We start from the raw sequence: 11,971 nt of genomic DNA, 5'->3' as shown, positions 1-11,971 counted from the left end.
TCACTCAATTCCTAAAACACACAGGTTTGGAGGACTGAACAGTGATTTGCATTTGATATCATCAGCAGGTGAAAGACATGTTTCCTTCGCAGACTTTTTGACGGGAAGATTTGGGAGTTACATAACGAAGTCTCCAGAGGTAGCAGGAGGGATTGACTAAATGAGGTCCCCACATAGCAAAGTTGTTTTGCTCCAGATTTGGCTCACACTATCTCACTGCCACACTATCATCCAGCCCAGATACAGGCTGCTCCCGATCTGGGCCACAAGTAAGCCATAGCAATACCACATGTCTACAAAGGAGCCAAAGGTGGCCCAACTTTGCTTTGTGCTATTTGGGCCATATTCACCATTTAGCACATGGACCACTTTAGGTTCACATCTAGATTAGACGTTGTTTAGAGAACCTTATGTTCGCCAAAAAGGTCCACTTATGTTTTGGGACATTTGGGCCACATTTGCTACTTTACAAGTGGGCCACATCACATCCATTTTGTTCGGGGCAAAAAGTGGTCAGAAGTGCTGCATCATTGCCTGAAGTGGCCCTCATTTGTATTCTATCTGGATATAGTTGATCAATCAAGTCGACTGATGTATTTATTGTCCTTTTTTTACAATATATGTAGCAGTTTTGATCAATATATGTAGCATTTATGCACTGTGGATAATAACTTGATCAGCAGGACCTGGACAGATAACTGTTCCCCACAGAGACACGATCCTGTGTTGTGTCTGCACACACATCATACTCTCATCCTAATACATTAAATATTCATTATTATAAATAATATATATAATTTACTATCCAATATATAATATCTATAAATGATGTATTATTTTTGCTGTGTATTATATAAAATATTATATATATTATTGTTGTTTATTACATACTATAATTACCATATAATACTCAATAGTAAAACAATAATATCACTTTATATTATTTCAAGTGTTTAGTAGAAGGCAGCCATTCTATAACCATCCTGTTATGTAATCTGCAGGACCACGTCAACGAGGAAAAATGTAAATAAACTACAACTCCCAACAGGCTGGTGTGCGACGAGGTATGTGACGTCATCAGCAGTAGACGGACTCGGCCGCTGTGTTTGTGAGGAGACGAACCGGAGAGGACCGCTGATCTTCATCCATGGCGTCTCCGCTCAAAGTGTGTATAGTCGGCTCCGGAAACTGGTAAGCTGCCACAGGCTTGGTGAGGAAGAGGAGGATGATGATGATGAGGAGGATGATAATGAGGAGGATGATGCAGGACATGATCCAATACTGCAACCTGTTGGGATGGTGCATCTCCTCCACTCGGCCTGGTGTAGTGCATGTGTGAGAGCAGGGCTGGGTGTGGTGGTGATCATCTGGGTGGAGGTCAGAGGTCACGTTCTGCTGCAGGACAACAGGAGATGGAGGTCACTTCATCTAGTGCCTTGCTCAGTGGCACTTCAGTGAAGTGGTCCTGGATTGGACCTCAAGAGCTTCTTCACCCTCCTAACATCACCTCTAGACAAAAGGTGGAGCATGCATTGCAACACCTATTGGAAATAAAACAGTGAAGCATTTTTAGGACTCCCTCAGTTGGTCCAGTGAGTAAAATCAAGTCTGCTTCCACAGCTCTGCAGTAAATCCTCCTTCACTTCACTTATTTCGATCCACAAAGGATTTGTGAAGAATTCAACTGGCAACCCTATTATGTCCTAAAATGAAGTCCATCAAGCAGACAACATTTCCATTGATTTAAACATAATTGTGGTTATGCCTTTGTTGTGTCGTTAGTTAAACATCTTGTTTTTAGTATTTTTTTAAACATGGAAAGTGAGAAACACATTTTTACTTCATCAACATAATTATTGCATATATTTACCCTTTTTACAGAAAAGCATCTATTCTTTCACCTCATGCTAACTCTTATTTTATTGAACTTGCCTGTTCTTATAAGTCACATAAGCTATAATGCTGCCTGCTCCTGGATATCCTTAGTGTTATGTAATATTGCAGTGCTTTTAGACAGCTCTGTTTTGAGATTATTCATTATTTATCTAAAGTTCAGTTTGTGTTCAGACTGTCTCAGAGGTGTTTGTTCAGCTGGATGAGCATGTGGTTCATGACATATCCAGAGAGAGGTTTCTGCTCTTTAGCCTCCACCACTGATATGAATGGGCCGGACAAAATAAAAGATGCACTGTCAACACAAATTACATCCTTCAAAATGATCATCTGAGCCAAACAGACACCTCTGAAAGCACAAACTGGACTGCATTTAGATGTTGGAGTCATTTACGCAACAAGTAACATTGACATACACATTCATTCAGTGCTCTTATATGCTGCACTTTTCTATCACACACCATCCACACTTCTCATTGGATTCAGAAAACAGTGAAGGTAGTAGTTGTTGTATAAATATGTGTCAGTTGAAGGTAAACTGTCCTCTCGACCTGTGCTCTGGTTGCAGGGGCTCGGCCATCGCCAGGATTATTGGCGATAACGCCAGGTCCCTGCAGAGTTTTGCCACCACAGTGAAGATGTGGGTGTTTGAAGAAAACATTAATGGCAGGAAGCTCACTGACATCATCAACACGGAACATGAAAACATCAAGTACCTTCCTGGATATAAACTGCCAGAGAATGTGGTAAGAGACAGCAGGATTACTCTTTTAGAATTTATGAACCTCCAGTCTGCTGGAATCTGCAGCACTTTGATGCTGTGCAAGCTTATATTGTATGTAACTGTATGTGTTTGGGCTCCGAGTTGCAGTTAACATACAGTAATAATTGAGATGTAGTCGATGAAATGCTGTGCAGTTCAGAAGTGACAGGTTCAGCCTACTTTTCACCTTGATGTTTAGGACTTTAACTTCTGAATCACCTAATCAGAGCTTTTCAAAGACATGCAAAGCCCGCGTTGTGCATAGTTTATGTGTCTTTTTGTTTCCCACACAGGTAGCTGTCCCGAAGCTCTGTGATGCTGCAGAGGGAGCTGACCTGCTGGTGTTTGTTGTCCCTCACCAGTTCATCAGGAAGCTCTGTGACGAGATGGTTGGCTGCGTCTCCACCAGAGCTCGAGGAATCACACTCATCAAGGTAATAATACTTCAGTGAAAAAAGTGTGTGAGCATATTATCCACACCACCTCACAGTTCCTGAATGTGCAATTTTAGTTGTGCAGCCTGTCCTCTCCTTTGAAGACAGATTCCAGCTCAGTGGGAGTCCCTGTTTGGTAGAATAAGTTCACTGAAATTTCATCATCTGGAGCCGGCCCAAGCAGCTTTTATCGTCTTAACCGTCGATGGCCTTGAATTTGTGTTCATGCATCTCAAAGTCACATTCACTGCACGAAGTGGGCTTTTAAATCATCTTGTGAGTCTGAGCTGTTAGAAATTGTTTTAATTTTCAATGTTACTGATAAATATAATTTCCCTAAACAGACATTTTTTGGAAAAACACCCCATCTCCCAATGTTACAGAAAGAGAAAATTCCTGGATCTGTCTCCTGATCCTGATCTGGATCTACACCAAAATTTAATGCGTTCTTCTTTAACCTGTACGTCTTACTCACTCTTCGTACCAAGTTTCTTGGTAACCTGTGTACTGGTTTTTGTGTGTTTGTGTGTGCTGCTTACACACAAACAGACAAACAAACACTGATGAAAATATAACCTCATCAGTGGAGGTATTAACTCTGCAGACTTTGACCTTGTCTTACCTTATAATGTCTGTTTAACACAGGTTTTCATCAGATTAAGTTTTCTGGATCAGTCCAGAGCTAAAGTGGCTGTAAATCTCTGACTTTGACAGAACATTTACTTTGTAATGAATCAGTCTGCTTTACTTTTGGACTTGTTCAGACCCACATTTCCACCATTGCCCAGTTTACAGAGATGAAAGCCATGACAACACATGTGTGCGTGTGTGTGTGCACATGTTTTAAATGAATCCTCAATTCTCTCCAGGTAAAAAAGCAGATTAAAAACTGTGGAGGGGGCCATTAGGGAGAGAGGGGGCTTTGAGTGCTGCAGGCCTGGGATTAAAATAGACCAAAGCTGTACTTACTCTCAGTTTCCCTCAGAATAGAAAGTGAGCAGCCAGCTGTTGCAAAGTTCATGTTGAATGAAACAAATCCTTGAGAATAATTCCACATGCCAAAGTGTCTTTGGGCAAGATTCTGAATCTGAACACCAAATTACCTCTGATGGCTGTACCAGTATATTGGTGATGTGTGATAGAGAAAGTGCTGCATGTGTGTGTGAATGTTAAAACTTTACTTTGAAACACTTTGAGTGGCCATCAAGATAGTGTGCTATATAAATACAGACCATTTACCATTTGAATACAGTTGGTCAGTCAGCACTAAAAGCAGCTTGTGAGTTAATTTATTGTTACTTGACTGTTGCTCAGGAGTATCTTTGTATCTTTCATATCCACAACCTTCATGTGATGATCAATTCACACAACATTCTGATCCTTTGTACGGAATACAAACATCATAAAGATTCTGGATTTCTATGGTAAAGCGTGCGTGCGTGTGTCCCACAGAGGAGGAGGCCAATGGAAATGTTTTTTTATCATTGTGTTTTCTAGCATCTGCATGGCATAATCACAGTATTCAAGTATAAGCTAAACGTCTGCGTGCTGAATCTGTTTGTCACTAATCTGCTGTTTCCCTCCACATCTCCCTCCCACATCCAGCATCTCTCACCTGCTTCCTGCAGTCACACGTCCCTCACATCCCTCTGTGTCTGTCTTTCAGGGGATAGATGAAGGCCCAGAGGGTCTAAAGCTGATCTCCGACATCATTCGAGAGAAGATGGGGATTGATGTCAGTGTTCTCATGGGAGCAAACATCGCCAATGAAGTAGCAGCTGAGAAATTCTGTGAAACCACAATTGGTAAGTAGAATATATGACTGTGTACAGTTAAAATAAGGAGCAGATGTTTTGCTATTACACTTTACAGAACATTAAAATATAAAAAATAAAAAGTCTGGAAGGTCACACTTATTCATTATTTACTTACTTGTACCTGTACTGTCCATAGGCATTACCATTATACACTACTTTGTGTTTTTGTACAACACTACATTGATTTGGTAGTTGGTAGTTTCTTTGCAAGTATTTTCTTTGTAAGTATTTTCTTTGTGTATTTCACACACAGTATTGGAGTTGTCTATTGAAGTGTGCCTGCATTTTAGTTTTCAAAGTTTTCAATGTGGGCTGCAAATAGCCTCAATTTAAGGGGTGTCTATTTGAGGAGGAGGGATTAAAAATAAGAAGTAGGTTGTGTAATCTTTTGGCTTTGTTGTCTATTTTTAAAGAAGTGTCAAGTAAAGTTTCCAACTATTGGGTTGTCAGGGTACAGACACTGCACATAAATGTTGGTCTCATTTAAAGTGCTGTGTGTGTGTGTGTGTGTGTGTGTGTGTGTGTGTGTGTGTGTGTGTGTGTGTGTGTGTGTAGGCAGTAGGATCCTGGAGAACGGTCTGCTGTTCAAAGAGCTGCTGCAGACTCCAAACTTCAGGATCACAGTGGTGGATGATGCTGATACAGTGGAGCTGTGTGGAGCACTGAAGGTACGCACACTCTGATAGTATGTTCCAGTAGACACTCTATACCTCCTCCATGTCAGCAGATGGGACATGGACCATACTAAAAAAAGTACATGTCTGAAACAATATAAGTCATTGTTAAGGTGCTGTTGATATAGTGAATGTGAATATATGTGTTCTATGTTGGGGACAGAACATCGTCGCAGTGGGTGCAGGCTTCTGTGATGGGTTGCGGTGCGGTGACAACACCAAGGCCGCTGTGATTCGTCTGGGGCTGATGGAGATGATCGCCTTCGCTAAACTCTTCTCCAAGAACGACTCTGTTTCTACGGCAACTTTTCTAGAAAGCTGCGGCGTGGCCGACCTCATCACTACATGCTATGGCGGCCGCAACCGGAGAGTGGCAGAGGCCTTTGCTAAAACAGGAAAGGTAGGTGAACCAGTGACTGTGTAACACACACCAGTGGATGTTATGGACTTTTGCTGTTTTTCTATTGTGACTGTTGACCAGTCCTCACAAGTGACACTTGATTTAAAACCTGTGTTATAAGTGGAATTCATTGGAAAACAGATTTCTAATGTAAAGCTGCTTCCATATGATGAATTTGATTCTTCTTGTCTCACCTGCTCTCAGAGCATTGAGGAGCTGGAGCAGGAGATGTTGAACGGTCAGAAGCTCCAGGGTCCTGCCACATCAGCTGAGGTTTATCACATCCTCAAACAGAAGAGCCTGGTGGACAAGTACGTATACACCAGTCTCTGTTTTTATTTTGAAGTATTGAAAGGTGTTGTGTGTATCCTCTGTTGGTGTGTGGATGGAGAGGGCGTTTGATGTCTTTGTGTCCAGGACATAGCTGGAGGCAGGACGTCTTTAGCCTAGCTTAGGAGGGGCGGGTGAAGTGTTTGAGTCCACAAAACACCTTTGGAGTTTCAGGGGTAAACAGTGTTGCAGCCAAATCCAAGAAAACGGGACTCCTTCTTCAGACATTAAAGAACAACAGAAAAGAGACACATCATGCCTCCATACTGCTCGGGTGGTGTCATCCAAGTGTCCAGAAGCCCAGACATTTATATTCAAATCGAAACAGTGTCATTTTCACCATGTTTTGAGCCTAAAAGTCCACTACCGGACGTAGCGATGTGAATGGTACCCCGCGCTTGTGCCTGAGTGTCTGATGTTTTCTTATGTGTCTGTGAGAATGTGAATGCGCCTACAAGGAGGATATCAGAGGACATTAACATATGACTAGTTGAAAATGGTGCTTTGATGCAAAAACTGGGCCTCTAAAGTAGCTGAGGTGTTGACACTGCACATTTGAGCCATCCGTGCACCGTCATGCTTAATCTTGTTCTCTTCTGTGTCTCGTCTGACTCCCTCCATCCTCTCTCTGCAGGTTCCCTCTCTTCACAGCAGTCTATCAGATTTGTTTTGAGGGCAGGCCGGTCCGAGAGATGATCTCCTGCCTGCAGAGCCACCCGGAGCACATGTGACCACCGGGTGGGTTTCAAAGGGGGCTGGGGAACAGATCCATTTAACGTGTTTGCACCAAGATCAGTTTAACACTAAGTGTCTCAGCATGTGAAAGATAAAGACCATTATCAATTCAAGTAAAACTAATATAGACCAAAAGAAACCAAAAAACAGAGTTGCCATATTCCCAACAGTATTTTATCTCAGTCTCAAATGCAGGGAAACAGGTCTGCTAGACACGACCTTCTCCTAGTTTACACGGAAATGAAGAGAAATTAAAAGCAACACATACTCCAAACACAAACAACGCAAACAGACAATTACAATGATTTACAACTGATTCCCATTAGCACTCAAACCAGTTAAATTGATAATGTGTCTATATCAATTTGAATTTTGAACAGGGCTGTTTTAAGACATTAAAACAGCTGTGTGTTGTTGTGTGTTATCTGATCTGCTCTAGAATCACGATACACCTGCCTCTGCCTTTTTCTGGCCGCTGTTGTCACATAGCTGCCGCAGTCCTGGCACGGTGCTCCTCAGACACTAAACATACAATCTTACATTACATTACATTACGTATCATTCATATCACACGAGATGTTTTGACCGTCCTCTTTTATTATACTTAAACCAACCAGCAGCATTTTGTGGTGAAATAGCACAAATCATGAAGTTATTGACCAATCCATTTAAAGGTTTCACTTTCCCAGTCTTGATATTAGTTATATGAAGATTGTACTCATCATGTTAAAGGAAGTTTCTGGCGTTTTTATTCACGACTCATCACCTCTACCAAGGACGTTATGGTTATTGATGTTTGTCTCAATTTCTTTTGGCAAAAACTCGACTGATTTTATTGAAACTTGATGGAAGGTTGGGGTATGGTCCAAGGAAGAACACATTAACCTCTGGCAGATGCAGGATTTTTTTTTTTTACTGTCTTTTAACATTAAGAGCATGCGATCTCTGAGTGCCCTTCTTGTGATTTCATTGAAGTCGATTTATTCGTCTGTCTTTTTGCATGATTATTCAAAAAGTACTAAATAAAATAAAATTTTAGTGGAGGGGTGGGGCATGCCCGAAGAAAGAATCCATCAAATTTAGAAGACTTTCTTTTACATGCTGAGATTAGCTGTTAGCCTTGGAAGAGGTGTGTGCTCTCTGAGTGCACTTTTAGTTCTTATAATTGTGACCATATCATAGTGTCCTGAAGAGAACACATTTTACATAAATTGTTTTAAAAGTTTGTAAATGAACTATCTTTTATACGGTGTTTTTCTAGTCTTAACGACCTCGCAAAACACTTTTATCATGTATACAACTTGCAGAGCCAGTGTCAGAGCCCAAGGACATTTCAGCATTCAAGAAAAGGAGCCAGGAATCAAACTCTCAGTCCTCTGAATGCACCTGATGTTAGTCATCAAGATCCAGGTATTATTTCCTGGGAAATGAATGCGTTCTTCCTTGGCTCATCCCCCACCCTTCCACCAAGTTTCAATAAAATAGTTTTTCTTAGTTTTTTTGTAAGCCTGAAGTCAAACAGGGAACTGGCAATGGGACGGAGGTAATTAATAACATCAACAAAAGCTGCATTCCAGGACTAGAGTGTTTCTCTTGAAAGCTAATCTATATTACGACATCAGGTTTCTCTAGTATTCCTCAGGTCTGTTTCAGATCCGAGTTAGTAGATCCATAGTTTTGGCCTTTGGGGATCAGTGACTGCAGCTAGGTCACTGAAAAGAGGTCAAACATACCAAGAAACATGAACATCTGATGATCTTACATTCTGTAGTCAGATAGTCTGGATATAAATCAAGTTACTCTGGAAATAAACCAGTTCTCCTCTGCAGCAAGGAATTGTGAGCAACATTTATATAAACTCACTTTCTGTGTGTTTTCAGCTAGATTAATTATCTGCTCGTGTTTCTTGACCTGTTGTGCTTCATTCTAGTGATGTTCCAACTATTAACATGGTGAGACCAATATTATCAGAAGTGACTTAGTCCCATTCATTCATAAACAGGAACTGGTCAGTGTAGCTGTTTACCTTTCATACATGAACAACAGAGCAGGAGATTTATTCTCTCACGCATTCACAACAACACTGAAATCTCCAGAGTGCTCGGGTAAGGGGGGGGTGCAGCAGGCCGAGGCAGGATGTAATGTATGAATTCTGCTGCGGAGATCACATGGTTTTGTTTACAGCACATAGAAACCGGCGTCAGCTCTTATCACCAAAAGCTCTCTTGACGTCTTTGTCGCTGTCCTCCGTGTGCATGGCACCACTTTTCATCCTGAGATGTTTTGCATCGGCCGTGTGTTAGTTCTGAAAGCAGCTTACGATGACATTTCTTCTCCTCTCTCTTTCAAGGTTTTATAGATTTTGCGGGCGATCTAACAAATTTATGTCACGATTAATCTTCAGCAGGTCCGTGATCTACTTTTCTACTGAATTGCAGAGATCCATACATTTTAAGACATTTTTGTCTACAGTGATAATGTGGATCCACACTACATTCACAATGTTACAGAGTGATCCCCGAACAAATGTAATAAAGGAGAGCTAATTTGGGGGGACCACATTTTTTGGTGCTGTTAAAAGTAGTGGACACTAATACACATGACCAAACAGTGTCTGGATAGTAAGAAAGCTCAGTTCAGACTGTTTGTGTGTTAAAAAGATCATGATGTGATGTTTCCGGGAAGATCCCCTACTGTTGTCTGTTTATTTTTATAAACAGTGTGACCTGTGACCAAATGTTTGAAATGGAACCTGTGTGTTTTTACTGTCAGGTCTGCAGTTGGTTTTTCATCAGTTTCACACATATCAATAAGAAGCTGTTGTTATTTACTCGAGATGACTAAAAATACCAGCTATGACGTGCCTGCCTGTGGACTCCAGCATGATACTGCCTCTGTGTCGTAGTAATGCACTTAAGTCATGGCCTGCTCCAGAACAACAGCAATAGACAATTCATTGTGACTTAGGAGAAGATAAGGATGGTCACTGTGTTTTTAATATTTTTACAACTTCAGTATTTGTGTTACTTTGCCTCCGGCCCCTGCCTGTCACCAGCACGGAGGCGGTTCGTTTTCATGTTGTCTGTCCATCCTTACGATTCTTGTGAACGCCTTTATGAAAACTTATTCAAATTTGGTCGGAGGATTCACTTGTACTCATGAAGGACCTGATTCAAATTTGGTGGCCAAAGGTCAAGGTCACTGTGACCTCCCAGAACACGCCTTTTGAAGGAACTATCTCAGAAACACCCCAAGAGAATTCTTTCAAATTTGGCACACATGGACTTGGACTCACAGATGAACTAATACGATTTCGGTCGTCGAAAGTCACAGTGATCTTATATGAATTAGACGGAATTTGCACTGGTTGGCGGAGGTATACAACCGTAGTGCTGTATTTCTAGTTCTCACTGCCACTCAGGTAAACACACAGTTCTGCTCAAAAGATCAAACTGAATCCGTATTATTGTATAATAACTGCACATGAAAAATACAATTACAATATTCTACTTAAGACTCATCCATTTTTTTTTTATTTAAGTGAAGATATGACTCAACAAACCTACAGTATGTTAATAATGCCTTTGGGAAGATCATCATTAGCTCTTTGTAAAATGTGTCGGGTACATTTCTTGGAGCTGTTTTCTCTATCTGTTGCCAAGTAGAACAGTGTCATGTTTAGAGCTCAGTTGTTGTTATGTTTCCTCACAGATCCACTGCAGTAGAGAGTCACAGATTCTTGCCATTGAAAGGTTCATTGAAGTGCTTGTGTGCTGCTCTTTATTATGAAGATGAGGCAGATAACCCAGCATATACCTGTCAAATCAGAGTTTTTGTTTCAATACAACTCATCAGCTGGCAATGTGCTGCCTTAGCTAATTGAGTTAATTACTTAGTATTTCTATTGTTGACCTTGCGACTGTTGCGGCAAAGTATGAAATAGTTGCCACTATAAACACTGCAAGTTGTGAAATCCTGTTTGTGTGAATTAAAAACTGTTGTTGACTGAGAAGCCTTTGAACCTCTTCCTTTGTTTTTTTAGACTGGACTACCTGAAAATGATTTAGTGTCTCACCAGAACATTAACAATACACCTGTTCAATACACTGTTTACATGCAGGCCTGGTTTTGGTCTGAAGTTCTCATTCTTGAAGCTTTTTGTCCAGTAAAAGTTTGTGCACATTTCCATTGAAGCTTAAATCTCATCTTTGTTTCTCTCAGGTCTTTGTGGGTGCAGCCTGACATTGCAAATAGATGCCCTTTGAGATATTTTACTTAAATAGTGCTGATATAACAATGACATTATTCAGGGTTCTGACAATGTTAATTGTGATGCTCTACCTCTTCCTCATGAACCAGTTAACTGTTGATAAACCAGTCTGTAGCAGTAGTTTTCAGGACAGCCAATTATAGTTCACTAAAGCTATAAAACATATCCTGGGTATATGGAGCTTGCTTCTTAGTACAGTTCTGGTCTCTTAAAAGTATTAGTGTGTATTCTTGTAAGTTCACCCTCTCAGTAGGTGCGATCAAGCTAGTATTATTTTGTCATGGTTTTATTATTTTGACTAACCGGAAGGTGGAGTGTGGGAATGTGGTAAATGTTCTGTATTTATGAGCGCTTCTCTAATTTAATGACCAATCAAAGCATTTCACTGTAAAGTTTTGGCCTTCACCCATTCTCACACACATTCCCACAGTGTATCTATGTGCAGCACCTTCCCGCATCACTTACAGCACAGGCATCAGAGGAAATTAGCAGCTCAGTGTCTTGGCAGAATGGATCAGCTGGGGATCGAACCACCAACTGGTAAGTTGATGACCCGGTCTTTCTCCTGATCCAACTAGAATGGCTCAGTGGAGGGTGTTGCTCGCCTGTTAAGGTTTTATTTTTGGCAACTCCTGCTGAGGGCAGAGGATGGATG

General features: G+C 41.0%; 1 protein-coding gene across 2 annotated transcripts; it reads left to right on the top strand.

Annotated features, from left to right (window-relative positions):
* Positions 1–1,042: 1,042 nt before the first annotated feature.
* gpd1l (glycerol-3-phosphate dehydrogenase 1 like) lies at positions 1,043–11,058 on the top strand. 2 transcript variants are annotated; one of them, XM_020091380.2, is made up of 9 exons: positions 1,043–1,191; positions 2,462–2,639; positions 2,950–3,090; positions 4,757–4,895; positions 5,463–5,575; positions 5,745–5,981; positions 6,186–6,292; positions 6,946–7,049; positions 7,865–8,061. In XM_020091380.2, the coding sequence occupies exons 1-8, from the start codon at positions 1,148–1,150 to the stop codon at positions 7,040–7,042; spliced, it is 1,056 nt and encodes a 351-aa protein (XP_019946939.2). In that variant the 5' UTR covers positions 1,043–1,147; the 3' UTR covers positions 7,043–7,049; positions 7,865–8,061. The 2 variants fall into 2 exon arrangements, with proteins under 2 accessions (XP_019946939.2, XP_019946938.2); XM_020091379.2 differs by having other exon boundaries at positions 6,946–11,058.
* Positions 11,059–11,971: the final 913 nt, after the last annotated feature.

This window comes from Paralichthys olivaceus, chromosome 13 (genome assembly GCF_024713975.1).
Source record: "Paralichthys olivaceus isolate ysfri-2021 chromosome 13, ASM2471397v2, whole genome shotgun sequence".
Lineage (NCBI taxonomy): Eukaryota > Metazoa > Chordata > Actinopteri > Pleuronectiformes > Paralichthyidae > Paralichthys > Paralichthys olivaceus.
Note: the sequence above shows the minus strand (reverse complement) of the source record. Positions and strands in the feature narration are given on the sequence as shown.